Below are 27520 nucleotides of genomic sequence, written 5' to 3' on the forward strand. Positions count from 1 at the left end.
AAAAGGGTAAATGTATTGAAACTGTAAGTTTGGTGTGCTTGTCTCTAGAATGTGTTTTGTGCTGGTTTCTTTTGGGGCTTTTGGTCATCAATTAAATACAGTCATGCAGCTAAACATTATCACTGGTAACACAAAATGCACAATAACTGTCACTTGTATTAGCAGATGTTATTTCAAGAGCTGCTGTGAGTTCTTTTCTTGCTGTTAAGTGTGATCCTCACAGCAGAGTGTTGAAGACTCTTCTAACTTGTGTGCTGTCCAATGTTTGACAGGCAGTGTTGAGTTTGTAAGACTTTGATGTTCTGGGATGCTTATAGTTAATATCTTCATAAAGTTCTCCCTGGCTGTAAAGTGTGGTCTCATAGCAGAGGTCTAAGACCCTTCCAACCTATTGTTTGACAGGCAATGGTAGGTTTGTTCATAAGACTTTGATTTTCTGGAGACACTTATAGCTAATAGGGTCCCCCTGGCTCAAGTGTGGTCCTCACAAGAGCATTGATGACTCTTCCAATCTGTGTTCTGTCCAGTGTTAGGCAATATTGGGTTCATACAACTTCAATATTCTGAGGGTGCTTACAGCTAATAACTATGTATCAATACAGGTGGGACAAGAAATCTTTGCATTTCTGTCCCTCCTTCTCACGTGACAATGAGCAAATGTTTTTATGCTCTTCCCATTTCTCGGGAGCCTTCAGAAGGTGCTAAAATGGCAATCAGGAGATGGAACAGAGAAGGGAATACAGCAAAAGATTTGCTTTTTCCTTGCATTTATTAGAAACATTGATTGCAAAACTCATCCCATTCCACGGGAGGGCCAGACTTTACTTCCATGAATCAGTTACCTCGGGCAGCACAGGACACAAATATCACCATCAGCAAGGAAAAGCACTCTGAGGCCAAGAATGGCCACACGAAGAGCCAGAGGTGCTCCAGAAGCTCCAGGCTGGCATCTATCCCAAAAAAGAGCCTTCCTGCTCCATCCCAAGCATTTCCCATGGGCACAGCACAATGTCCACCTCATCTCTACTTCACAGCAAGGACTGTGCTCTTCACAGCAAGGACAAACATCTCAACAGACAGAAAAAGTCCACCGGAAGCATCGACGCCGAGTCACGGCAGGCACAGGTTTCACCTGGCCACAGGGAAGGAACTCTCACACCTGGCAGGGACCTCAGAGCTCACGTGTCAGTCACACATGAAGAAGAAATTTTTACGAAGGAAGTTGAAACATCCTGGGATCTGCTTGTAGATCCCCCTGGCCGAGACAGCGTTTGCCACCTGAGAACAGAAGGGGAGTGGCTGGGGAGCAGGAAGCTCAGTAACAGGGGTCAGGAATGGGACTATGGGACATGAGAGCTGCCAGGACTCTTAATATGAGACCTCTTCACTGGCAAAGATGAAGTGAACCCAGGGGAACAATTTTTCAAGAAATCTCAGCGATACCACCCACCACTGCCTCTGGCAGGTGCTTCTTGGCATGAGCCAGAAGCAAATTCTCTTTTCAACCATTTTCTTCCAGACATGCCTGTCACTTCCTTGCACTGAACACCAGCCAGCAGAGAGGGTCTCATGCTACTCCTTTGAAACTGATAGCTGCCATGCCACCACGTGCCAAAGAAGCACAGTGACATCCAGACCCATCCTCCATCCCCAGGACATGCTTGTGACAGCACCCAAGTCCCATCAGCTTGGCCTTTTAAGGATGGGACAAGTTATGCCATTTTTAGGTATTTCCTTGGAAAGATTAAAGCCTCTATTGCCAGGATTACTCCTCACTGGAGAAACCTTGCAGTAATTTTTGGCAGATTGAGGCCAGACACTTTCTTCAAAATTAAATCTCTCTGCAGTACCTCCAATATCCTCAATATCCTCATTCTTTTTTTAATTGTAGGCCTCCACACCCTGACTAATCACATTCCTGACTATTTCCTTCATCACAACCACAAAAAGCAGGAAAAAAAAGACATTTACCCGCAGTAACATGTTCTGCAGATGTTCTGAATGGGCATATCTCTCCAGCACAGTGTCCAGTGTCTCCACATACCACGAGCCTGTCGACTCCCTCCAGGAGACAAAACCTTCAGACAAAGAAAGACAATGTTATGCCAAAGCCCATCAGCTGTTCTCATCCTGCTGATTCCTGCTGCCCCAATGGAGCTGGTTGCCCTGAACTGCCCCTGACGTTGGCCATGAAGCTCTGACTTTTTTGGTAATTCCTCAGCAAAGGATTGTCACCTGGAAAAGTTGAGTAGGAGACCAAGATGTCACTGGGTGTGGGCAAACTGGAAATGGCATCTGGCTCATCCACGTTACCCGACAGAGCCCGAAAAGGAGTCGCATCCGATTCCAAAGAAGCTCCAGGAGCTTCATCTTCAGGTGAATCACAATCCACTATGAAGCCTCGATCTTTTTGTTCTGCAAAAAGCAGCAATGAGACAGTTCCTGTGTTCATCTCATCCAGGGGATTCCCAACTGTACATCCAACACTGAGAAAACATGGAGAAAGAAAAGGACAAAGGTCCTAGAACAAAACAAGGCTTTTTGGCCCGTTGGCTGAGCTGGTCAAGTTCCAACCTCTGATGATTCACACAAAATTCCTCACTCTGTGTTTCCACATCGACCTTCTGGCCCAAGAGCTGGAGCAGCCCCTCAGCACAGAGTAAAGAGGAGACAGCTGGAGAGAGAAACAGGTGACAAACAGAAAGGGAACCAAAGCCACAGCCTAACCACACCTCCAAAGCCCAGCACTACCAGAGCCAAGACAAAGATTCACCTCCACCACAGGCCTGGATGAAGAAGAGTTTGGGTTTTCCTCTCAAACTTGGGCAATTGGACCCATTGAAATAGTTCACAATCTTTTCTATGGGAATGCGTTTTCCATCCGTTCCGTAAACGCCTCCGGGAAACCGAATATGGCTCATCTGCAAGAGGAAAATGCAGGAGCTGGTGATGGGGATGGTGGGGCCAGTTCCAAGGGGGCTCATTTCCCATGGAGTGTTTTGTGGCCTAAAGGTACCAGAACAAATCCTGGTGGTTGTGCAAATCCCTGTGGCCAAGTCAGGGTGAGGGGACACCCAGAAGTCAACTGGAATGCACTAAAATCCAGCAATCCAACTTCTGTTATCCATCTCCTATCCCACCTCCTCCAGCAACAGAGCTCTTCATCCTCTGGGACAACAGGCCTGCAACATCCACCATCTTCCAAACAATTCCTCTCCTCATCCTTCAAGAACTCTGACTTGGAATAAACAGGCTTTACTGCTAATATCATCTCCCCAGCAGAGCTGGAGGAACTGGAAGGACTAACTAATGGCATGAAGCTGTACCAGGGAGGTTTAGGCTGGATATTAGGAAAAGGTTCTTCACCCAGAGGGTGGGTGGGCAGTGGAACAGGCTCCCCAGGGCAGTGGTCACAACCCAAAGCTGCCAGAGCATAAGGACTATTTGTACAGTGCTCTCAGGCACATGATGGAATTGCTGGGGTGTCCTGGGCAGGGCCAGGAGTTGGCCCCAGTGATCCCTGTGGGTCCCTTCCAACTCTGGATACTCCATGATTTTATGAACAACCACAGCATGAGTGTGAGCATGACCTCTCTTCAGTTGTTCAGTTCCAACTTCCCAAACAGAAAACACTTGTCCACAGGCAGCACTGGATCAGACTACACCAGAGAAGCTCCCATTTTCTTTATCCCAGATAGGAGGTTGCAGTGACAGACCACTTCTTCCCTCCTGCCTTGCCTGAGACCTCCCTTCCATGCCTAAGGAGCAAAGGGAGAGATGGGATGAACCCACCTGGCAGCCATGGGAAAGGATGACCACGATGCAGCAGTCCAAGGCACTGTGGTTCTGCTGTGCCAGCTCCTGCAGCTCCAAAACCATTTCCTACATGGAAAACATCACAGTAAGACTTTTCTGAATCATGTTACAAATTACTGCTGAGCCCTGCTCTAACTGGGCTGCTGCATGGAAGGACCTGGAAGATCTCTGCCACAGGATAAGGTGAGTCCCAAGGACAGGCAGCAAGAACCATTGGCAGTGAGTATTTCTGTGTCTCTGCCCTTATTTGACACTGGCAGCTTCAATCATGAACTTCTCACCTCTCTGCACTCTTTACAGCAATAAAAACACACTTCCACATGATTTATGTACTGAAATCTGCTGCTTCTGACCAGGAGCAGGGGGTGAGTAGAGAACCACGTTTTACTTTCAGTGGTCACTGTGGATGACCAAGATCCCCCCTCACCACTTCAAACAACAGCTGAGGGCTGTACAGACAGACAGACACACAGCCCTAAGGCTGTCCCAGCTATCCCCAAACACAGCCTCACCCATTTCCTTGCAAATCACAACCAGGATACAACATTTAGGCAGAAGGCTGAAAACATGCAAGGTCCTCTTTCACAGCATGACAGGAAAACAAGAGGACGGAAGCGGCTGTTTCTTTATGTGGGGCTTTTGTCATGCTGCTGGTGTGGGGGTACATCCCTTAACACATCCCCATCACTTCCAGGGGCTCAGCCTTCATCCCCTGTGCCAACAGGACACGGCCAGGCTAACCTGAGCTCTCAGATCCCGCCGAGTCAGGACGTTGAAGTGCAGGGCCTTGAAGCGCCGCTCCAGCTTCTCACAGTCGATGTCGGAGCCCACTCGGGTCGACAGACCTGAGTCTCTGGAGAAGTTGACGTTGTTGAGGATCAGGCAGTGCCCACAGGGATCTGCTTTCAGCTCATACACCTGGCAGGGACACATCACAGTTAAACTCCCTCTTATTCCAAGTGTTTGCTGGCTAATCCAGCAGGATTCCTCAAACCAGTGGGGAATGGGAGCCCTTAAAGTGGCTTGTTTCAGAGCTCTTTTATTTCTCTAAACCTAGGGATGGGTAAGAGCATCTGTTCTTCACACACACATTCTCAACAGCAGCTGGGAGCAGAAAAAAACCACTAAATTGGGGAAATCCTTTGTGGAAAACCTGCTGTTGCTTCACCTGATGGCATCTCCAGCAGCAAGTTGAAGCTTCTGGGAATGTTTTTTAGGCATCATCATCATCAAACCTCACCTCAAGGAGCCAAGAATTTATGTTATCACTGTGATAATCACATAAGATCTGGCTTGGTCGACCCACTCTTAAGCCAAGTGGCCCCATTTCAACAGCATCAACCTCAGAGCAATTGCTCAGGTAACACAAAGCAGCTCTTCCAGGGATATTTTCCAGAGCTACCCATGAGACACAGACCTTTTGCCCAGGAGGGAACACCTTCAGCCTACCCAAATACTAACCAGGTCACGGCTCCTCTTGTCAACAGCAGAACCTAAAACACACAACAGACCCAGGATTTAGCTCATGGCACTTCACAACAAGACATCATACTCCTACACTTCACATCAATCTTTCCTGACACAATTCCCCCTTCCCACCCTGCTGGAAACAAGGTAACCCTGGCATGTTATCTCCCTGGAAGAGCCTGGGATGCAGCTTACCCTGGGCTGGCATGGAAGTTCTTAGAGGTTTTTCACTCTCAGCTTGGACTGGAAAGGACAAACGTTCAGGAAGGGCCACATCTGTAATGACATGGGACAAAAATACATGGGGTGCTCCTAACATGCACAGAGTTGGAGCTTAAAAGCTTCTCTGCTGGAAGGTGGGACATACAGGCTGCCCAGACAAACTGGCTGCCTCATCCCTGGCAGTGTTCAAGGCCAGGCTGGACACGGCTTGGAGCAAACTGGGCTAGTGGAAGGTGCTCTTTCCCATGGCAGGAGGTGGAGTAAGATGAGCTTGAAGGTCCTTTCCAACCCAAATTGTTCTGGGATTTGATGATTCCCCCAATAACTCTTTGTGGTCACCTCTACCAGGATAGAACTTCACAGACTATTGCTCATGGCAAGAGGGGTTCCAGCTGCCACTCCCAGCGTTGCTGTTTGCCACAAAAAGTTCCCCACACTCAGCACTAACTTTTATGCTCCTTTTCTCCCTGCAGCTCCAGCTCCACAGGTCGCAGGTCCAGGGGCTGCACTGGTGCCAGGGGGGACTGGCACTCCTGGAGCAGCATGTCAGCAAGGTCAGCCTGCCCTGTGTCCTGCAGGATGGACAGGAACACAGGGAAAGCCTGCCTGCCTCGAGTCTCCAGGTCGATGATCAGCTGCCGGGCTTGGTCTGCTCGGCTGCCGGCGCTCTGCAGAGGAGGCAAGAACAGGAAAAAAGTGTACTTGTGACACCTGGGCAGCCCTTCTGCCTGCTCCCAAAGAGGGAAAATGTGGGATCTGCACACAGCATGTGGATACAGGGTGAACAAAACCCAGTGGACACAGTCACACAGACCTCCAGTAGCCACCCAACACCCAGACCTGACCTCCTTCCAACCACAACAGTCACCTCCCTTGGAGGCAAAGGGAGTAGGGAGCACTCCCAGGCTGGTCCCAGGGGACAAACAGGCACCCCCAGGCTGTCACTGGTGGGCAGGACAGGGTAAAATATCCCCAGGCCTGTCACCTGCCACTGAGAGTGGAAATGGGAATACTATCACCAGGTTGGGATGGGGATTCAAGGAGGAACCCCCATGGCGGGCACTACCTGGGGCTGGGGACAAGAAGCAACAAGGTGTGGGGTGGGGAGAGGCAAGGACCACCCACCAGGCTTGTCACCAGAGTGAGGGGACAAAGGGGCCATCCCCTTGGCCTGTGACTGGGGTTTGGGGTACACAGGAGCCACTCTCCATGCCCACCCTTGGTGTTTAGTGACCCCAACCCCTTCCCTGGGCCACCCCTGGTGCTCAAACCCGACCCCTCCCTGAGCCACCCCTGATGCTCAGTTACCAAGACCCCTCCCTGAGCCACCCCTGGTGCTCAGTTACCAAGATCCCTCCCTGAGCCACCCCTGGTGCTCAGTGACCCAGACCCCTCCCTGAGCCACCCCTGGTGCTCAGTGACCCGGATCTCTCCCTGGGCCACCCCTGGTGCTCAGTGACCCAGACCCTTCCCCAGCCCACCTGCAGCTCCTCCAGCATGGTTCGGGTGAAGATGCCGCGCTGCTCCAGCGGGTCCCAGAGCGGCTCCACCCGCAGCGCCGCCACCAGCCGTGCCCGCCCGCGCCGCAGTGCCCGGCGCTGCCGCTCCTCCATCGCCCCGGAGCCTCCAGCGGCTCAGAGAGTCCCACAAACACACACCGCGTCAGGCTGTGAGGCACCTGGGATAATCCACACGGGATGGAAAGATGGAGACTCCACACCCTGGCTGGGAAATCCCCGCACCCGCACTGTGAAGTTCTTCCTCATGAGCAGGTGGCACTTCCTGTATGTCAGTTTGTCCCCACTCCCTCCTGTTCCTCTGCTGGGCACCCCCGAGCAGAGGCTGATCCACTCTGTGCCCCCTCCCTGCAGACACGGACGGACATGGAGAATTCCCCCCATAGCCAGACCCCAGGAGAACTTTTCCCCCCTCTCAGTGTCTCTTCTCCACAGGCTGAACTCAGATCGACCCGTTCCCCGTAACTTCCCCACAGTTTCTATACTGGGTGTGACGTTCTGTGGAATGGAATATCCCTCTGGCCAGTTTGGGTCACCTATCCCAGCTATGCTCCCTCCCAGACTCTTTGTGAATCTCCTCAATAGCAAAGCACGAGACAAGAAAAAGGTCCTTGACTTAAGATAAACATGACTGAGCAAAAAGCAGAACACCCCAGAATCTCAGAATATCCTGAGCTGGAAGGGACACACAAGGATCGAGTCCAACCCTCAGCCCGGCACAGGCCCATCCTCAAGAGTCACACCCTGTGCCTGAGAGAATTATCCAAACCCTCCTGGAGCTCTGCCAGGCTGGGGCTGTGCCCACTGAGGGAAAGACCTTCTGAGCTCCAACCTGAAGTCCTTCCAGCCCATTCCCTGCCAGAGAGCAGAGATGGGTGCCTGGAGAACATCCCAACCCTCCTGGAGCTCAGGTGGCTTTGGGGGGCTGTGCCCACTGCCCTGGGGAGCCTGGTCAGTGCCCACCACCCTCTTGGGGTAGGACCTTTCCCTGAGATCCATCCCAACCCTCCTGAGATCTCAGAACATGCTGAGTTGGAAGGGACCAACCAGGGTCATCCAGTCCAACTCCTGACCCTGCAGAGGAACCATCTCCAACAATCCCACCCTGTGCCTGGAGAACATCCCAAACCCTCCTGGAGCTCTGGCAGCCTCGGGGCTGTGCCCACCACCCTCTGGGGGAAGAGCCTTTCCCTGAGATCCAACCTAACCCTGCCCTGGCACAACCTGAGATCCCAGATCCCAGAATACTCCGAGTTGGAAGGCCCCACAAGGATCATCAAGTCCAACCCTTAGGAGAGTGGCCCCCACAGGGCTCAACCCCTGGTGTTCTCAGCTCTGACCAGCTGAGCCCATCTCCAGGCCACTCCCCGGGTGCTGCTCCTGGTCCCACAGAGCAAAGCTCAGCACGGGCTCCTCACACGGAAGTTGTGCCCGCAGTGAGGCCTCCCCTCAGCGGAGCACACCAAGTGCCCTCACCCGAGCACACCAAGCGCCCTCAGCCGCTCACCATCCTTGCCCCTCAGCCTATCACCACCCTCATTTCCCCCCCGACGCCAAGCACAGAGCGCTGTCCCCACCGGGACACTCACTCACCCACTGCGGGCCCCGCCGCTCCCGGAAGCGCCGCGGTCTCCATGGCGACGCGGGCGGGCGCGCCGGAAGCGGCGGGGAGGGAAGGGCGGCCCGTGCGCGGCCTCGGCCCGGGGCGCCGCGGACATGGAGCCGGCCCGGGCACTGCTGCTGCTGCTGCCGCCGCTGCTGCTGCTGCTCCTGCCGCTGCCCGCCCCGCCCGCCGCCGCCGCGCTGCCGGACTTCGACCCCTACCGCGTGCTGGGGGTCGGCCGCACCTCCAGCCAGGCCGACATCAAGAAGGCCTACAAGCGGCTCGCCCGGGAATGGTACGTGCTGCGCTCTCCGCCCCAGCGCGGGGACACCCGGCCGTGATGCTGCTGAGGCGCCTCGCCCCGGGGTGCAGCGCGGATGAGCGGCGGCAGCAGCGCAGGGGCTCCCCCGGAGTCCCTGGAGCCAGGCGGGTGTCCCCCGTGCCGGCGATCCCGGCTGGGAGACCCTCTGGAATCTGGGTGTGCGGGGGAAAGTTCTCCCAGAATCAGGTTACAGGGGGGGAAAGTTCTTCCAGAGTTTGGCTATGGGGGGAAAGGTTCTCCTGGGGTCTGGCTATGGGGGGGAATTCTCCCAGAGTCTGGCTGGGAGGGAGCGGGGGGGAAGTTTCCCTGGAATCTGGCTATGGGAGAAAAAGCTCTCCTGGAGTCTGGCAAGGCTGGGAAAGTCATCCTGGAATCTGGTTATGGGGGGAAAAGCTCTCCTGGAATCTGGCTATGGGGGGAAAAGCTCTCCTGGAGTCTGGCAAGGGGGGGAAAGTTATCCTGGAATCTGGTTATGGGGGGAAAAGCTCTCCTGGAGTCTGGCAAGGGGGGAAAGTTATCCTGGAATCTGGTTATGGGGGGAAAAGCTCTCCTGGAGTCTGGCAAGGGGGGAAAGTTATCCTGGAATCTGGTTATGGGGGGAAAAGCTCTCCTGGAGTCTGGCAAGGGGGGAAAGTTATCCTGGAATCTGGCTATGGGGGGAAAAGCTCTCCTGGAGTCTGGCAAAGGGGGGAAAGTTATCTTGGAGTCTGGCAAGAGGGGGAAGTTCTCCTGGAATCTGGCTATGGGGGGAAAAGCTCTCCTGGAGTCTGTCAAGGAGGGGAAAGTTCTCCTGGAATCTGGTTATGGGGGGAAAAGTTCTCCCAGAGTCTGACCATGGGGGGAAAGAATTTTCCCCGAGTCTTCCTAGGGGGGGGGGGGGGAAAGTTCTCCTGGAATATGACCATGGGGTGATAAGTTCTCCTGGAGTCTGGCTATGGGAGGAGAATTCTCTCAGAGTCTGGCTATGAGGGAAAAAGTTCCTTTGGAGTCTGACTACAGAGGGGAAAGTTCTCCCAGAGTTTGGCTGTGGTGGGGAGAATTTTCTTAAGGTCTGGCTATGGGGGGAGAATTCTCCCAGAGTGTCAACAGGAGGAAAAAGTTCTCCTGGATCTGGCTATAGGGTGGAAAGTTATCCTGGAGTTTGACTACAGAGGGAAAAGTTCTCCCAGAGTCAGGCTGTGGGAGAAAATGTTCTCGTGGAGTTTGGCTGCGGGGAGGAAAGTTCTTCCAGAGTCTGGTTACAAGAGGGAAAAGTTCTCCTAGAGTGTGGCTATGGGAGAAAACTCTCACAGAGTCTGGCTACAGGGAGGAAAGTTCTCCCAGAGTCTGGCTGAGGGGGAAAAAGTTCTTCCAAAGTCTGGTTACAAGGGGAAGAAGTTTTCCCAGGATCTGGCTATGGGGAAGAAAGTTCTTCTGGAGTCTGGTTACAAGGGGGAAAGTTCTCCTGGAGTCTGACTATGGGGAAAGATTCTCCTGGAGTCTGACTCTGGGGATAAAAAGTTCTCCCTTACTCAAAAGGGAACTTTAATACACCAGGGTGTGAGTCTCAGGTTGATATGTCACTGTCCAAGGGCAATTCATCCCCTGTGCTGTGGGAGGGAAAGCATCAGATGCACCCATGTCACACCCCCTGCATCCGTGGTGTGTGGTGAGGGGCAGGCTTGAGGCATTGCCTGGGGAAGGAGCCTCACCCAGGGCTGTTGTCTGGCATGAGACATCCCTAAGGGCTGTGGCAGGAAGGGATTTAAGGAAGAACCCAGTGGATATGCAGGGCAGCAGCTGAGGGAGGATTCTCTGTCCCTGATCACAGTGGGGTTGGATCAAGACATGGTGGATTCTCTGTCCCTGGAGGTGTTTCAGAGGACACTCAGAGCCACATCCAGTCCCTTCTCCAGCCTCGTTGCTCTTCTCTTCTCAGTTGGGTTGGAAGAGACCTCTGAGATCATCAAGTCCAACCCTTGATCCAACCCCACTGTGATCACCAGACCAGGGCACAGAGTGCCCTGGGCTGGTGATCACAGTGGGGTTGGATCAAGATGTGGTGGATTCTCTGTCCCTGGAGGTGTTTCAGAGGACACTCAGAGCCACATCCAGTCCCTTCTCCAGCCTCGTTGCTCTTCTCTGGCCCCGCTCCAGCCCCTCAAGTTCTTTTCTGTTGGTGTGTGGCTGCTCTGGGTGGTGGAGCTGCAGGATCCCCTCTGGGGGCAGGTTCTCCCATGCCTTGGCTCCACCTCAGCCCTGAGATCCTTCAGAGATGGTGCTCAGACCCCTCTGGGCCACATTTCATGGAATTCCAGGCTGCAGCCTGGGATGTGTCTGTGTGTGCTCTGAGGTGGCACTGCTGGCTCAGGTCCTGCCGGGGGTTCCTCCTCCCCTGGGGCAGGACTTGGTGTTTCCTCCTGACCTTGGTGACATTGCCCATTTCTCCAGCCTGCCAAGGTCCCTCAGGGTGGCAGCTGTGCCCACGTGCCCAGGAGCTGCTCCCAGAGTTCTGTGTTGCCTGCAGAGCCCCATCCCTTCATCCAGACCATTAATGAAGGTGTCAAACACTGTTGGCCCCACCTTGAGGTGGATTTTTTCTCCCCAACATCAGGTGGGCTCCGTTTCTGCTGCCTTTCCCAGAGTTCTGTCACAGCTCCATTTCAGACTAAAATCAGAGTATTCCAGAGTTTCCTGCCTGATCCAGCCCTGGGGAACATGGAATGACAGGGCAGAGAGGAGCAGTTGGCTCTGGTGCATTGCTAGGAGAGTGCTGGGCTGGTGGTGGTGGATCAGACAGAGGCACAGCTCCACAGGGACACCACGTGCATCCCAGTGCTGGGGTTTGGGGTGGGGTTTGGGACAGGGACAGCACGTGCTGGGTATAAATCTGATCTCATTCTTGAGGATGCCCCTGCACACCAGAACTGTCTGTGTTCTGCTCACCTCCAAACAGAGCCTGACAGTTCCCTGTGCCCTCTAGGGAACCACTGACCCCTTTTCCTCCTGTTCTGCCTCGTAGGCACCCTGACAAAAACAAGGACCCGGGAGCAGAAGACAAATTCATCCAGATCAGCAAGGCCTACGAGGTAACTCGTGCTTCTTGTAGACTCCTGCTGTCATTTAGTGACTTTATTTTTCTGTGCTTTTCCTCTGTATTTCTACATGGGAAAGGTGCTTGACCCTGTAGAGGTGGGCACTACCCACACAAAAAGTTTGCTCAGCTTTGTTGACAGAGCCACTGGAGTCACCAGCGTGGCTTTTGCTGCAAATATTTTGCTGCAGGCCTACTGTGTTGTAGCTAAAAAGCCTCAAAGGAGGGAGGAGAGAGTAAGCACTGCCTGGCTGGGCAGTGTCTTGTCCATCTCACATGTACATAAAAGCATTTTGGGGTGATGTAAGCAACATTAATCATCACAGGGCTTTGGTCACCTCAAATTATTCTTAGTAGAAGTTATTTGCACATTGCTGTGGAAATTGGCTGCCCCAGTTTCTGGCAGCCAAGCCCATGAAAATAAAAGTAAATCTTTATTTCCCTGCCAAAAAAAGGCAGTTTCTTTGTGGGGCTTCTGGCTTCTTGGTGAAACTTTTGGCACTTTCTCATGCGCCAAGAAAACCCTCCAGGTTCCAAGAGACACCAGCAAAAGCTGCTCCAGAAAAGAGCATTTGTGGGAATCTCAACGTGGGATGTTCCCAATCCAAGGAGCTGTTGGTGTCAGAAGTGGGTGCAGCACTCTGGATTTAGGAGCTCCTTTTCTTTGGGCTTTGGTGCTTTTTTAAAGCTTACCACAGTGAGCCTGGAGGGATGCAACAGTTCCCTTTTCCAGAATATTTAGCCCACACATTCCTTACCCAGCAGGGATTACAGTCAGGGCTTCTTGGTGAAACTTTTGGCACTTTCTGATGCGCCAAGAAAACCTTCAGGTTTAAAGAGACACCAGCAAAAGCTGCTCCAGAAAAGAGCATTTGTGGGAATCTCAACGTGGGATGTTCCCAATCCAAGGAGCTGTTGGTGTCAGAAGTGGGTGCAGCACTCTGGATTTAGGAGCTCCTTTTCTTTGGGCTTTGGTGCTTTTTTAAAGCTTACCACAGTGAGCCTGGAGGGATGCAACAGTTCCCTTTTCCAGAATATTTAGCCCACACATTCCTTACCCAGCAGGGATTACAGTCAGGGCTTCTTGGTGAAACTTTTGGCACTTTCTGATGCGCCAAGAAAACCCTCCAGGTTCAAAGAGACACCAGCAAAAGCTGCTCCAGAAAAGAGCATTTGTGGGAATCTCAACATGGGATGTTCCCAACCCAAGGAGCTGTTGGTGTCAGAAGTGGGTGCAGCACTCTGGATTTAGGAACTCCTTTTCTTTGGGCTTTGGCTTTTTTTAATGCTTATTTACCACAGTGAGCCTGGAGGGATGCAACAGTTCCCTTTTCCAGAATATTTAGCCCACACATTCCTTACCCAGCAGGGATTACAGTCAGGGCAGTTCCCCCTCATGGTTTTTCTCTCATCTGCTTCCCAGATTCTCTCCAACGAGGAAAAGAGGGCGAACTTTGATCGCTATGGAGATGCTGGGGAAGGCCAGGGCTTCTCTCAGCACCAGCATCGCCAGTTCCATCGATTCCACGACGGCTTCTATTTTGATGAGTCCTTCTTCCACTTCCCTTTCAACTCGGAGAGACGCGACACCTCCGACGAGAAGTATTTGCTCCACTTTTCCCACTACATCAATGAAATCGTGCCGGATAGTTTCAGGAAACCTTACCTCATTAAAATCACCTCGGACTGGTGCTTCAGCTGCATCCACATCGAGCCTGTGTGGAAGGAAGTCGCTCAGGAATTGGAGGTGCTGGGTAAGGATGAGGCTGTTGAGGCTGGATGTGCATCCAGCGTTTACCTTCAGCTTTGCAGGACTCTGTTTAAGCTTTAGATTTCCTCAGAGATTCATCCTAATGCTTTCCCAACCATTACTAACTCCAGGGCACTGGGCAGGGGAGCAGGTTGTCAGTTTTCCTCTGGGATATCTTTCACCTGACCCTGCTGCTCTCCTTTTCCAGGGGCAGGAATCGGTGTTGTCCATGCAGGGTACGAGCGGCGCCTCGCCCACCACCTGGGTGCCCACAGCACTCCCACCCTGCTGGGGCTCATTAACGGGAAAATCACCTTCTTCCACAACGCCGTCGTTCGGGAGAACCTGCGGCAGTTCGTGGAGAACCTTCTGCCAGGGAATCTTGTGGAAAAGGTACAGTCTAGCAGGAGTGTCACATGCTGCTTCTCCTGCCTGCCTGGAGAGTTCTCTCTCTGTGGCTGTTCTGGTGGCTAATCTGTTTAATTCAGGCCCTGAGCTGATCTGCATCACGAAGCTCCCAACCCTGGAGCTGTCAGAAGAGTTCACACCACACAGCTCTGTAACACTTCTCCAAGCAAAAGGGCTGATCCTGCCACTACATGATCACACCAGGGCCTTGAGTGCCAGCTGTACCCCCAGCTGTGATACCCCACAGCTGCCAGGGGCCTGCCAAAGTTATGCCTAGGTTAGGAACCTGCTGGATTTCACTTCCCTTCTCCTTTCTCAGCATTTCATCCAGGAAATTTAAGACCTCTCATTAACTCCTTGCTGGTGTCTGCGAAATCTCACTGACCTGTTGTTTGTTTTGTCCAGTTTTGGTTTGGACCTTTGAAAGTGGAGCTGGCACTTTAAGCCCTTTCAGAGCTATAAGTAAAACCTCCTAGTTGATAGAATCATAGAATCATAGAATGGATTGGGTTGGAAACGACCTCCAAGATCATCGAGTCCAGCCCTTGGTCCAACTCCAGTCCCTTTACCAGATCATGGCACTCAGTGCCACGGCCAAGCTCAGGTTAAAAATCTCTAGGGATGGGGAATCCACCCCCTCTCTGGGCAGCCCATTCCAATCCCTGAGCACTCTCTCTGCAAAGAATTTTTTTCTGATATCCAACTTCAATTTCCCCTGGCAGAGCTTGAGCCCATCGTGCCCCCTTGTCCTATTGCTGAGTGCCTGGGAGAAGAGACCAACCCCCACCTGGCCAGAACTTCCCTTCAGGCAGTTCCAGACAGTGCTGAGGTCACCTCTGAGCCTCCTCTTCTCCAGGCTGAACACCCCCAGCTCCCTCAGCCTCTCCCCACAGCACTTGTGCTCCAGTCCCTTCTCCAGCCTCGTTGCTCTTCTCTGGACTCGCTCCAGCACCTCAATATCCTTTCTGAACTGAGGGGTCCAGAACTGAACACAACACTCAAGGTGTGGCCTCACTAATGCAGAGTGCAGGGGAAGGGTCACTGCCCTGGGCCTGCTGGCCACGCTATTTTTGATACAGGACAGGATCCCATTGGCCTTCTTGGCCACCTGGGCACACTGTTGGCTCATGTTGAGCTTCCTGTCAATTAGTACTCCAAGGTCCCTCTGCCTGGCTGCTCTCCAGCCACTCTGTGCCCAGCCTGGAGCGCTGCAGGGGGTTGTTGTGGCCAAATGATAAAATATTCCTGCATTTCAGCCTTGCCCAGTGATTTTTGGCAGAGTCCTAAAGCACCCACCACCCCTTTCAGGGTGATGTGGCCAGGTCAGCCCTCACAGTGCACTCACCTGCCTGTCCCCTCCTTGCAGACTTCACCTCACCTTTGTCAAGAGTTAAGGGACTCTTGACTTACTGTCCTCCAGGTCCTGGAGTTCCTACCCTAAGAGTGGGGTCTGTTTCCCCTTCCACAGCTAATGCAGCCATTTATCTCCTTCCTCTAGGTCAGGGAGGTCTCACACCCTGGAACAGAGCAGGTTTGATGGAGATCTTGGGTGCCTGTTAACCCTTGGCTCCCCATTGTATATATATACATAAATATATGGTCCAAACAGTTACAAGAATGACAGGGCCCTCACCATTGACTTGCAATGGCACTGACAGAGGCTGCAATAACTAAGGGTTGAGGGGCTCAAGAGTGATGGTTGTAATTCATGCATTAGTCAGGAATACCTGTTACAAAGACCAGCCCACAGTGAGCTTTCTGCAACAGCTGGACACCTTTTCAGGCTCAGTTCTCATTCAGACTCCTCATGGTGGAGCACTGACAATGTCTGATGGTTGAACTAATGTTAAACTAACACTCCTGTTCTGTTCAAAGATTACAGACAAGAACTACATCCGCTTTCTGTCTGACTGGAGGAAGGACAACAAGCCCCACGTCCTGCTGTTCGATCATATGCCAGTTGTGCCATTATTATACAAGGTAATGTGATTTCTGTCACTGTGTTGTTGACTTATTTATAAATCCTGATGCTCCAAAAGAAAACACACTGTTGCCATGAGCAGGGGTGGGCTGATGCCTCCAAGCACCACTGATTGGTTCTAGGAGAGGAAGGTGATTTGTGTTGGTCTGAAATGGCATGGCCAGGTGACCAGCTTTGTTAGGAGTCTGTTTCTATGTCCTGACCTGGATGAACCTTATATGGATGTGAAGGTTTGGGTGGGTTTCAGAGGTATCAGCAACACTGGTGAATACATTTGTTGGGAATTAGAGACATTTGTGACATGTCTAATTTGGGTTATTGCAAAGCCCTTTTCCTAAGAAACCCCATGTCAGGCTGTAAATAAAGCTGTGGATCCATGGAGGCTCCCACCACCTTCACTAAGAGAACTCAAAGGTTCAGTGAGGGAGAGGAAGGGCTTGTACCTCTTGCAGTACAAGCCCAGTGACATTTAAACAGCAGGATGTGTTCTCAGAGCAAAGTCAGCACAGGCATTCAGGGGAGAAATCCTTCCCTCTCCAACATAAACACATCAGGCATTTCTCCCATCCAGCTGACTGCCTTTGCCTACCGAGATTACCTGTCCTTTGGGTATGTGTATGTTGGACTCCGAGGCACCGAGGAGTTGTCCAGCCAGTACAACATCAACGTCTACACTCCCACCATGATGATCTTCAAGGAGCACATTGACCGACCCGCTGATGTTGTGCAGGTACCGCCCAGAGCCCTCTCCAAGAGCTTATGGGAAACAGGAGTGGAGGTTTTCTGACTGAGCTGATGATAAGAGGGTGGTTGTTTTGGAGTAAAGAGTGTTTGTTTTCAGCATAAACTCAGGCTTCAGTGGAGAAAGGGAGGGAGGAAGCCTTCCTCTTCAGAGGGAAGAAGCTTGGCAGGCTCTGGTTTTGGTGTCTGACCTGAGGAGGGTGGACACAGGTGGGTTCCCAGTCCAGGGGCCTCAAAACATCTCAGATAATAGCAGTGAGGACCACCATGGCCAGCAGCCTTCCCCAGCTTCAGCCAGGAGCATCCAGCAGCTTTCCTCTCCTCATCCTGCTCAGTTCTGACCTCTTCTTTCTTTGTCCTTGCCAGGCACGAGAGATGAAGAAGCAGCTCATTGATGACTTCCTTTCCCAGAATAAGTTCCTCATGGTGGCCAGACTCACCAACCAGAGGCTGTTCCAGGAACTGTGTCCTGTCAAGAAGTCTCACCGTCAGCGGAAGTAAGTGACATATCCCCCTGTTTGAGGCTCAGGGGCTGCTCCTAAAGCCACTTTGGTTTGATTCTGAGGGAAAGGGGCAATGACTGCATTGGATGGTGCTCGGTATCCACAGTGTCAGAGAGGTTTCTGCCTCACTGGCATCATTCTGACTAGTGGAAAGGGTGTGGTCATTTCCTTTTGTGTTCAGAATGGCTCTTAATCCCCCATCTCGTTGTATCACCCAGGCACTGTGTGGTCTTGCTTACCGGGGAAGGAGAGAAGTTTGCTGAGGCTTATGAGGCCTTTTTGACTTTTGCTGTGGCCAACACAAAAGACACACTGAAGTTTGTGCACATCTATAACGAACGGCAGCCTGAATTTGCAGACGCCTTGCTGATGGATGACCAGAAGTATCGGGGAAGATCAGCTGTGAGGGTTTCCTTTTGGTTTTAACCCCTTCTTCTTTTAGCCTGTTATTTAATTTACATTACACTATACCTCTCTCTGGCACCTAATTCTGACACCACAAATTCAGTGGTTTGAAACTTGACATACCTGTGTGTACAAAAAGCCCCTTCCTCCTGACCTCTGCCGTGTTCTTGGCTCATCCAGGTGGTCATTCTGGAGAGGCGCAATAACGCAGGGAAGATTGCCTACAAAGCCTTGGAGGAGCCCTGGCAAGGCAGCAAGGAGGACAACTTCATCCTCCTGGATCTGCTGGACCAGCTGAGGACAGACCCTGGCCTTCTGTCATCAGAGACTGTCGTGGCAGACCTGAACGACGAGCTCGCTCCTGTAAGTGCACAGCCTTTCCCACTGTCTGACATCCATGTTATGGATGAGGACAGTCTTGTGAAGGCTGTTCACAGGCATTATTTATATTTTAAAATACCAAGGCAAGACTCTTACAAGATTTCTTGCTCATGGAAGGAAGCTCATTGCATGCTCTGAAGCTGATTTGGCCCAGGGTTCTGTTTACAGGGTGGGAGTCCTGTTGAGGCTCTGCATAGCAGGTTTGTCATTTGTGTTTTGCTTTTCATTCTTTCCACACAGATCTTCCTTATCCGATGGCTCTACTCCACACTGGACTACATCTCAGACTGCTGGGACAGTTTGTTTCACAGTAACTGGTACAGTTTGGGCATCCATTGTGGGTTTTCACTGCTTCCCTGTCACCTTATTTTAAAATGGATCCATTTTTAGCTTCCATCTTTTGGGTGGGAGCAGGACAGAGTTCAAAAACTTGATGGTCTTTGGGGCCTGAGAAAAAAGCTGAGTTTCTGGGGAAGGCACGTGGTGTTATTTGAGGTAGAGGAAATGAAATTCAGGCAGAAAAGGAGAACTCAGGCCTGACTGCTCTTTGCACATCTTTCCCTCAGGCGAGAAATGATGCCTCTGCTCTCCTTGCTCTTCTCTGCACTCTTCATTCTCTTTGGCACTGTTATTGTTCAGGCTTTCAGGTGAGTGCACACCAAAATGCCTCAGGGATAGCTCTGCAGTCCAACCCAGGGCCTTAAACACACACAAAATCACCTTCCTCTGCAGTGATTCGAGTGACACAAGGGACTCTCCACCCTCGGAGAAAGAAGAAACTGCTGCAAGGACAGAGAAGAATGACGTGAACTTCAGCAAAGAGAGTAACAGGTTCCCTCTAATTTCTCCAGAAATAATTTCTGTGGAAGGATTGCTTGGGGAGTGTCTGTGCAGGTAGAGTGAGAGGAGAGCAGAGAAGTGCCAGAGTTGCACAGATGTAATGCAGTTGTGTGTGGGGCAGTGTGGACACAGTGAGGCAGGAAGGAGTGGTACGAACCAGGACACAGGGTGATGTTAACTTGGTTATTAAACAGTTCCCACCGAGTTTGCACCAGACAACATCCTTGGGAAAAAGGGAAAGGTCTAACCCACTCACTGAGGAAGATCCAGACTGGGCTGTTGTACCAATTAAACTGGCTTTGGGCATGGGGCACAGGGATGGCTCAGCATTGCAAGGTGGGGAACGTGGTCATGGTTTCTCTGTCCTCAGTTGCTCCTGGTCCCTTGCTCCCCTTTCACTCAGTCACTGCTTTGTTGCAGCAGGATTCCCAAGAAGGGCTTTGTTGAGGTGACTGAGCTAACGGACATCAACTACACCAGTAACTTGGTGCGCCTGAGGCCGGGGCACATGAACGTTGTCTTGATCCTGTCCAACTCCACCAAAACCCCCCTGCTCCAGAAGTTTGCCCTGGAAGTCTACACGTTCACAGGGTAGGCTGGGGCCTCTCCTGGGGTTCTTTTACTGTGTGACAACTTGTGTGATGCAGCTCTGGTGACACAAGAAGAGCAGAGTTGGCTCCATTGCCAAGAGGGGACATTTCTGGTGAGCAAAATGGCCTTTTCACTCATCAGTGGCAATGAGCCACCAAAAACTGAGTTGCCTTTTGCAGCCAGACTCTGTGATGGTGGCCAAATGGGTCTGGTGCTGCTGCCACTTTGGCTGTGCCCATGTTTCAACAAATAGAGAGCACAATAGTGCTGAAAAAGGATCTGCAGCAACAGTGCTCTGCCCTGCTTGTGCTGACAAATCCTTACCTGTCCATAGGAGTCCAGCCTTACCCAGGACACAAGCTAATCCCACTGCCTTCTCTGCTCTTTTCCCAGGAGCAGCTCTCTTCATTTCTCCTTCCTCAGCCTGGACAAGCACCGAGAGTGGCTGGAGTACCTGCTGGAGTTTGCACAGGATGCAGCCCCCATCCCAAACCAGTACGACAAGCACTTCCTGGAGCGTGACTACACGGGCTACGTCCTGGCTCTGAATGGCCACAAGAAGTACTTCTGCCTCTTTAAGCCTCACAGATCAGGGGACGAAGGGGGAACCCCGGGATCGTGTGAGGATTATGATGCCTCATTACATGTGGAAGCCAGAGGGAAACCCTCCTGCAGCCCGGGATCTAGATCCATTAAAAACAAATTACACAAATTGTCCTTTTGGATGGAACGCCTCCTAGAGGGTTCCTTACAGAGGTTCTATATCCCCTCGTGGCCTGCACTAGACTGAGGGATTTTACAGAGATTCTAAGGGACAAACTTTTTATGAAGATGACAAGGGACAGCTCTTTCCAGGAATACACAAACAAACGTGATGAATGGACCTTAGGTTTTAGATGAACCCTCCTGGGCTGGTGACTAGAACATATCTCTCCACGTCCGGAGCCCGGGAGCACAGCCAAGCGCACCCACATGCCCTCCACCGACCCGTCGTGTGCTTGGACGCCGTCCTACCGAAGAGCCAAGAAGTTTGTTTTACCCTTCTTGTCCTGCCACATCTGCTTCCCGAGTCACCCTTGTTCCATCTCTTGTTTTACCTCGGTTGAAGAAAAACCCTGTGACTTCTCTCAGTCCGGACCAACCGTGGCCGGTGGCGCAGGTTGGGTCGTGGTTCCCTCTCTCCCTGTCCCTGTGTGCTTAGCCCATGGTGCAGTGCATGGTGTAACACTGGCAAGACCCTGCAGACCCCCCAGGCCCTGCCCTTCCGAAAGGCCTCCTCCCACCAGGCAGTTGTACTTCCTCGGCTTTCCCCGTGGTAAGTGATGTAGAGTCCGGTCAGGAGCATCTCCCTCGTAGCAAACCTGTAGCTGGGACTCACCTGTGGTGTGGGCTCGTAGGTGATCTGCGTGTTTCATGCTCCTCGTGTCCTTGTTCCACGTGCAGCTTCACCAGCTGAACCATAACCAGGAAGGAAAAGGGTTTTGCACGGCCGCAAATACTGTCAAAGTGTTGAGCCATTTAAATGTCATGTTGATTTTTCAGATGCCTTTTCTGCTTCTGTCGATTTTAGACGATGTATCCTAGAGCCATAACTTTACCTGCGCCCTCAGATTGTAGGCGTGAGCTGCTATGAGCCAGTAGATGTGTAAAAAACTCTACGTAGCTGCCAGGGAGCCACCTGGGCTCCTTGCAAACACCCTTCCAGCTGTAGTACAAACCAACCTTCCTTTGTACCAAGGAACCTCATCCTTCAATGATTGTATTCTTGAGACATTGCCCCAGAAGTGCTGTATCATCCGACCGTCACGTGTGTGTGAAGCTCCTTTTGGTTTAGGTGTGGGGCTGAGATGTTGGGTTTCAGCCTCTTGCCCGTTTCCACCTCTTGCCCATTGCCTTCTTGCCCCAAACTTCTGTTTCTCCACTCAGGCTGCTGCCTTGCTTTGTGTTTGTTTGTTTGCTTGGGTACTTTTTTTGTCTTTTGGAAGTTGCAAGTCTGTGTGAGGCTCGAACAGGGTTTGGATGATGCTTTGCTGTAGCAGCGCCCCAACAGCCACTTCACCACTGCTGGGAAAGGGTGGCCCTGGGATAAGGTGAAGGGAGGGCAAGCAGCAGCCTCATGGCTGCTTAACACTCCTCTAGCAATCAAGGGAGGCAGCAGAGCTTCTGACATCCTGTGAGGCTTTTGCTTCCTTTTCACTGCTCCGGGGCTGATGCTGTTGCCCAGGTCTCTTTCCATGGATCCTCCATCACTGCTGAAGTGCAGGGATGGGAGCAGGAGGCCTGACACAGAGCGCTCAGCAAGGACATGGTGTTAATTCCAAACAGCCCTTGCCACTTCAGTGACCATCTCAGCAGAGCAGCCAGTCAGCAGGAGTAACTGCCAACCCCTGAGCCAGGTGCTCTGATCCCATAGGAAGCTGGGAATGCTCAAGTCATTGCACTGCCTACATGCCCTAATTGCTCCTAAAGCCCTGCCTTGCCACATTCCTCCCACCCTGGGGGCAGACTGGAGTGCTCTGACCCCCACAGGTACCTCAGACCCCTGTAAAATGTACTTCAAATAAAGGCTACAATGGTACCCACCAACCCTATGTGAGGTTGATTAATTTCAGCCCAGCAGGCTCCAGGCCCCAGAAAGTAGAGGGAAGGAGTGAAGGAAGGAAGGAAGGAAGGTCTTCTCCCTGCCCAGAAGCTCTGAGGTTCACACAATCTGCTGAAGGAGAGCAGAGGAGGAACAAAACACCACCCTGATGCCTCTAGACTTCATTTTCACTTGGCTGGAGCAATCACTGTTGTACTCCTGTGCTTTTCCCATGCAGGATGTGGCTGAAATAGGTTTAAGCCCACCAGAAGGCTCCCTGTAACTTCTTAACAATTGAAAAAGCAGAAGAATATTCTCTGGGTCTCTGCTATCTCTTCAACTGGTCAGAAACCAGGACAAAACCCTCAACCCATGAAAAAAAAGTGCCTAGTTGTGCTACAGCAAGGGAATTCAGCCCTGCCCCGAGGAAGAAGAGAAGGCTTTATGGCCTTCCAATTCAGCCAGAATCCTTGTTTTTATTTTCTGCCTAACACAAGTAACCTCCCCTTGCAGCCAGAGCTGAGTTGAAGGAGCACTTGCAGCAATCCATCCTTGCCAGGTCTGGCTGGATGGCAGCACAGCTCCTGGTTTATGTTTTATGGAAACCCTTTTTCCTGGGTTGAATTGAAAGCCAAGCTGCTCTAACCCCTGGTTTATTTGGTTTTAGTGCCAGTTTGCTGTCTTGGAGAGCAGGGTCAGAAGCTGCTTATCCCAGGACCTGCCCTCCCTCTCCCAGCAGCTGTGACCCCTCACACCCCATCATTTTCTAACCCTTGTGATTCTGTTCCATGCGTGGTGGTTCGTAATCCAAAGATTGAGGAAGTTCAGTCCTAGTGCACTCTCCTAGTGAGATCCCAGGGATGGCACAGTGCTCGGGGCTGAGGGGAAGGGACACAGGCCCCAGAGTGGAGGGTGTTCCCAAACTCCTCCCTGTCCTGTCTCTGCCCTTCACCCACAACAACCAGGAGCCAGGACACGAGCGCAGCTTGCCCAGTAGGACTGAAAACCAGGTACCTATTTTGCACTTTTGATACTGGGAGGGGGGGAATTAACTTATTTGGCAAACTTGTCTTTTTTTTGTTTGTTTTTTGTTTGTTGGTTTTTTTTGTTTGTTTTGGTTTTGTATTTGTGATCAGGCACTGATGTAATTTTGTTTTAAGACAATTACAGGTTCGCAACCAAAATAAACTATTTTAATGTGTGATGAGATTGGCTCTGTGTTTGCTTCCAGGAGCTATTAAACCACTCCTGCCATTGGAAACACCTGGTATTCCACCAGCAGGAAATTTAGTCAAACATCCCCCTACCCTCAGCAGGATCCCCAGGTGCCCTTTGCTGCCCTCCCTTCCTCTATATTCATTGTCTTGCTACCACATCCTAATGGGAGAAACCTTTTACCAGTGAGTTTTGCCAGGAGCCCTGTGAGCTGGGTGAGTAGTTCCAGAGGCCAAACATCATTGGTGTCACCTGCCCCTTTCCCAGACCAATTTCAAAGCTCCAGACCCCAGTTAAGGGGGGTGTTCCAACCCATCTACTCCCTACAGCTTCTCATCCTAAAATTACCTTTACTAGAGCTAAATGGCATTTATTCCATGGTGCAAAGGCCAGGTTGGCTGCAGCTGGATGAGAGGAAGGGGACATGGAAAGCCTGGCTGGGGACACAGAGTAGCATCATCCTGGAGCAGGCAGGAACTGCCCTCACAGTGTCTTCACTCCTGGGAGAACACACAGCATCTCAAACAGCAGGTTTGCCCCCAGCAGGGCTGTGTTACCTAAAAAAAAAAAAAAAAAGACAAAAAAAGGGAAAAAATCCATGAATATCCAATGGCTTTCACCCATGGCCCCCTCTGCCAGGCACATGTTTTATTCTCAAGGATCTTTAAGACTCACCAGAGACATCGTACATTGGTGCAACTTCCACAAGGTCACACCCCACTATGTTCAGGCCTTTGCAGCCACGAATAATCTCCAAAGCCTAGGAAAAAGAATGGATTTGGGATCAAGACACACATCAGACATGGCAGACCAGTCACAGCTCTGCCTTCCCCATATTCTGATACAGAAACCCAACCTCTACAGGCTAAATCCCACATTTCCCTTTCTCAGCAACACAAGGAAACGCTCCCAGGCCTTCCTTAGCCTTTGTTTTGCTGTGCTGGTGGCATAGCCTGGGAGCAAAAACAAGGCCTTCCCAGTGGGAAATGCAGCTGCATTCCCTGAAGTGCCCTTACCTGCACAGGTGTGAGCCCGGCTATCTCCGGGGTGCCGGTGCCCGGGGCGTACGCGGGGTCTAAGGCATCGATATCGAAGCTGAGGTACACGGGCTTGTCCCCCATCTGAGCCCTCACCTCCCCCATCAGCGGCTCCAGGGACTTCATCCAGCACTTCTCAGCTGGAACCACCCTGAAACCCTGTGGGAACACAGACACACAGGCACCTGCTCAGGGAAAGGTGGGGAACGAGGAGCATCCCCTGCACTGCTGGAGATTTCTGCAGGGATCAACCCTCACCCCAGGGCTGAGCTGCAGAGGTGCTCCTGGGAGAGCCTCCCACTCCCTCTCCACACTTTATTACTCTCTACTGAGCTGACACTTGTCCTGTGGGACAAGCCAGTGACACGGGCCAAGATGTAAATACATTTATTTTATTTGTGATTTATTTCATTAATATATACTTATTATAAATTTATATACAATATAGCTATATATTTACATATTATAGTTCTATATTACAGTTGTTTATTATAAATATTTATATAGTGTTTAAATATGTGCATTGTGTACATACTACATAAATACTATAAATTACATAAATTTATATATAAAATTATGCAAAATGCAAATATAAATATTTAAATAGTAGATATATAAGTACATCATAAATTATATTACACACATGTATTACATCATAAATTATATTACACACGTATTTTACTTATATATGTATATTTATTTTACTTATATTTCTATATATTTATTTATTATAATTATATGTTATACAGCATTATAAATATATATTAAAAATATGAAATAATAAATATTACATATATTTATGTATATATGTATAAATACTATATGTATTATTATAATGCATGTATTTTATTATCATTTATTCCATCCCTGCTGAAGCCAAGGGAGTATCAACGACAGGGGATATTTATGGCAGGGAGAGCAGGCAGTGCCCGGCTGTGGATCCGCCCACCTGTTTCCGACTGTACTCATACGGGTCGGGGTCGTAGGAGGGGCCTCGGAGGCCGATCTGGACCACCCGGCTGCAGTCCAGCAGCCCCTCCTCCACACAGCGCCGGAACGGGGTCCCGTGGTAGATCCTCTCCCCCAGAGCCGTGTCCCCGGTGTCGGTGTGAGCATCCACGTGCACCAGGCCCACGGGACCGTGCCTGCTCGAGACAGGGCAGACACCTTAGTGCCCACCCTGTGCACAACAGCCCTGCCTATGGCATGGACAGCATTCCCAAAGTGCCTCCCAGGTTTTTATTCTACATGTTCAGGTTGAAAACTTACTTTGCTGCCAGGGCCTGTAGGATTGGGTATGTTATGGTGTGATCTCCACCTGCAACAGGACAGGGAAGAGGGGGTGACACACTGCACGAGCTGCTCAGCACTCATTACCTTTGCACATATACTCAGGTATTTTTTTCCCTCCTTGTGTTTATCCTGCACTTATTTATACACTTCAGGGCTTCACTCCCAAAGGAAAACCTGAGGCTTCTGAGTGCAGGTTGCTTCCTCTCTCCTCCTTCCTCCTGGGGAGCACCAGATGCAGGACTGTCAGCAGTGGCAGCTGGTGGAGCAGGACCCTTGACTGGGCTTAGAAATAGACACTTGATCCACTTCTGAGGATGATGTAATTGGCAATTTGCCCCTTGTTACTCTATGCATTCTCTTCCTTTAGTGATGCCAAGCTGTGACAGCTGCAAACTTGAACATGTGCCCAAATCAGGCCTCACACAAAGCCAGGCACTCGCTCAGCTGGAGGGACACAAGGGATGTGTCCCAAAGGACACAACCTGCTCTTCTTTTGCAGGACACCAAAACCACATCACTGATTGTATTTACAGACTGACCCACCCTTGTCATTTTTGACCCAACAAAACACGCATCAAAGAACAGCCATTCCAACAACAATGTCCCATGCAGGGGACAGATGATTCACTCCCCCTCTGCTGCATTTGGACTGAACGACAGGAGGGAGGAGTTTGGCTGAGCAGGGATGTAGCAGCAGGTCAGGGAGACACGTGGTCCTTACCCAAGGTGAGTGGCACACAGCTGGAGGCCACGATCTCCTGGTAGGACTCTCGGATGAGGCGGCAGCTGTCGGGCAGGTTGTAAAGGTTCACGTTCACGTCCCCGATGTCAGCGACCCGCAGGGAGTCGAAAGGGGCTGCCCTGGTGCTGCCGTTGTACCTCCTCACCATGGCCGACTCTGCACGGATCTGACGGGGGCCAAACCTGGGGAATGGAGCAGCTGGGAAAAGCCACCAGGCAGAGCTCACAGCACTCCTCTCAGCAGAGGAGAGCTGTGCCAGGGAAGCACCAGCCCCCCAGCACCACAGCCGGCCCTTACCTGGCTCCCGGCCGGTTGGACGTGCCCGTGTCCAGCGGGACACCAACAAAAGCCGCGTCCAGTCCCTGCGCTGACGCCTGCACGGGAAGTCTCATCATGGAGCAGATCCCCACGGGCCGGGCCACGAGCAAGGCACTGGGGGGCACGTTGAACTGCGAGCCCCAGCGACAAGGAGCTCTGCCTCCCGGGATCAGGGGCTGGAGGAACCCCATGGACACCCAGCGTGAGGAGCCAGAGGTGGCCAGAGGAGCCAGGGGCCATGGGCTACAGTGTGAGGCAGCCACTGCAGAGGTCACAGCCAGCTTGCGAGTGCAGGGCCCGGCTTGCCGGGGCAGCAGCTGGAAGCGGCCAGCCCACAGCAGGTGCCTCATCCTGCTCCAGACTCCCATTCTCTGTTCCACAGGGAACAGGATGAGAGGTGCTGTGGAGCCTGTTCTGTCTCCACTCACTGGGCAGAGAGCCAGCAGCCTCCACCAAGCCTCCCTCCAGGGTTCAAAGTGCAGTCAGACACCCCACTGCCTGGGGAAGAGCAGAGATCCAGCCCAGTCACCCCCTTTCCCAATGGCACAGTCCTGGCAAACACTGGGAGCAAACACAGCAGCGCGAGCCTTTGGCTTGAGCGTCTCCACCCAGAGCCTGCACAGGGATTAGTGGGACAGGGTGGGAGGGGACGTGCTGGGAAACGTCCCAGTTTGCTCCCCTCAGGCATTTGCAGACAGCATGGCAGTATTTGTG

The 27520-nt window shown here is 51.7% G+C and overlaps 3 protein-coding genes across 6 annotated transcripts; 1 reads left to right on the top strand and 2 right to left on the bottom strand.

Annotated features, from left to right (window-relative positions):
• Nucleotides 1–738: 738 nt before the first annotated feature.
• CASP9 (caspase 9) lies at nt 739–8694 on the bottom strand. 3 transcript variants are annotated; one of them, XM_071575809.1, is made up of 11 exons: nt 8616–8694; nt 6987–7183; nt 5954–6173; nt 5479–5559; nt 5278–5309; nt 4558–4734; nt 3793–3882; nt 2774–2921; nt 2236–2415; nt 1972–2078; nt 739–1278 (listed from the first exon to the last, which is right to left on the bottom strand). In XM_071575809.1, the coding sequence occupies exons 2-11, from the start codon at nt 7116–7118 to the stop codon at nt 1186–1188; spliced, it is 1260 nt and encodes a 419-aa protein (XP_071431910.1). In that variant the 5' UTR covers nt 7119–7183; nt 8616–8694; the 3' UTR covers nt 739–1185. The 3 variants fall into 3 exon arrangements, with proteins under 3 accessions (XP_071431910.1, XP_071431911.1, XP_071431909.1); XM_071575810.1 differs by lacking the exon at nt 8616–8694 and adding an exon at nt 8530–8551; XM_071575808.1 differs by lacking the exon at nt 8616–8694 and having other exon boundaries at nt 6987–7355.
• DNAJC16 (DnaJ heat shock protein family (Hsp40) member C16) lies at nt 8691–23408 on the top strand. Of its 2 annotated transcripts, none has more exons than XM_071575806.1 (14): nt 8691–8920; nt 11949–12015; nt 13444–13774; nt 13979–14163; nt 16054–16158; nt 16731–16889; nt 17267–17397; nt 17622–17805; nt 17989–18171; nt 18430–18506; nt 18756–18836; nt 18922–19020; nt 19453–19620; nt 20014–23408. In XM_071575806.1, the coding sequence occupies exons 1-14, from the start codon at nt 8739–8741 to the stop codon at nt 20408–20410; spliced, it is 2349 nt and encodes a 782-aa protein (XP_071431907.1). In that variant the 5' UTR covers nt 8691–8738; the 3' UTR covers nt 20411–23408. The 2 variants fall into 2 exon arrangements, with proteins under 2 accessions (XP_071431907.1, XP_071431908.1); XM_071575807.1 differs by having other exon boundaries at nt 8724–8920; nt 19450–19620.
• On the bottom strand, nt 22696–27379 carry AGMAT (agmatinase (putative)). Its single transcript, XM_071575811.1, has 7 exons — nt 26786–27379; nt 26468–26670; nt 25723–25771; nt 25403–25598; nt 24433–24612; nt 24092–24176; nt 22696–23973 (listed from the first exon to the last, which is right to left on the bottom strand). Exons 1-7 carry the CDS (start codon nt 27172–27174, stop codon nt 23900–23902), a joined length of 1176 nt encoding a protein of 391 aa, XP_071431912.1. The 5' UTR covers nt 27175–27379; the 3' UTR covers nt 22696–23899.
• Nucleotides 27380–27520: the final 141 nt, after the last annotated feature.

Source organism: Pithys albifrons, chromosome 22 (genome assembly GCF_047495875.1).
Source record: "Pithys albifrons albifrons isolate INPA30051 chromosome 22, PitAlb_v1, whole genome shotgun sequence".
Taxonomy (NCBI): Eukaryota; Metazoa; Chordata; class Aves; order Passeriformes; family Thamnophilidae; genus Pithys; species Pithys albifrons.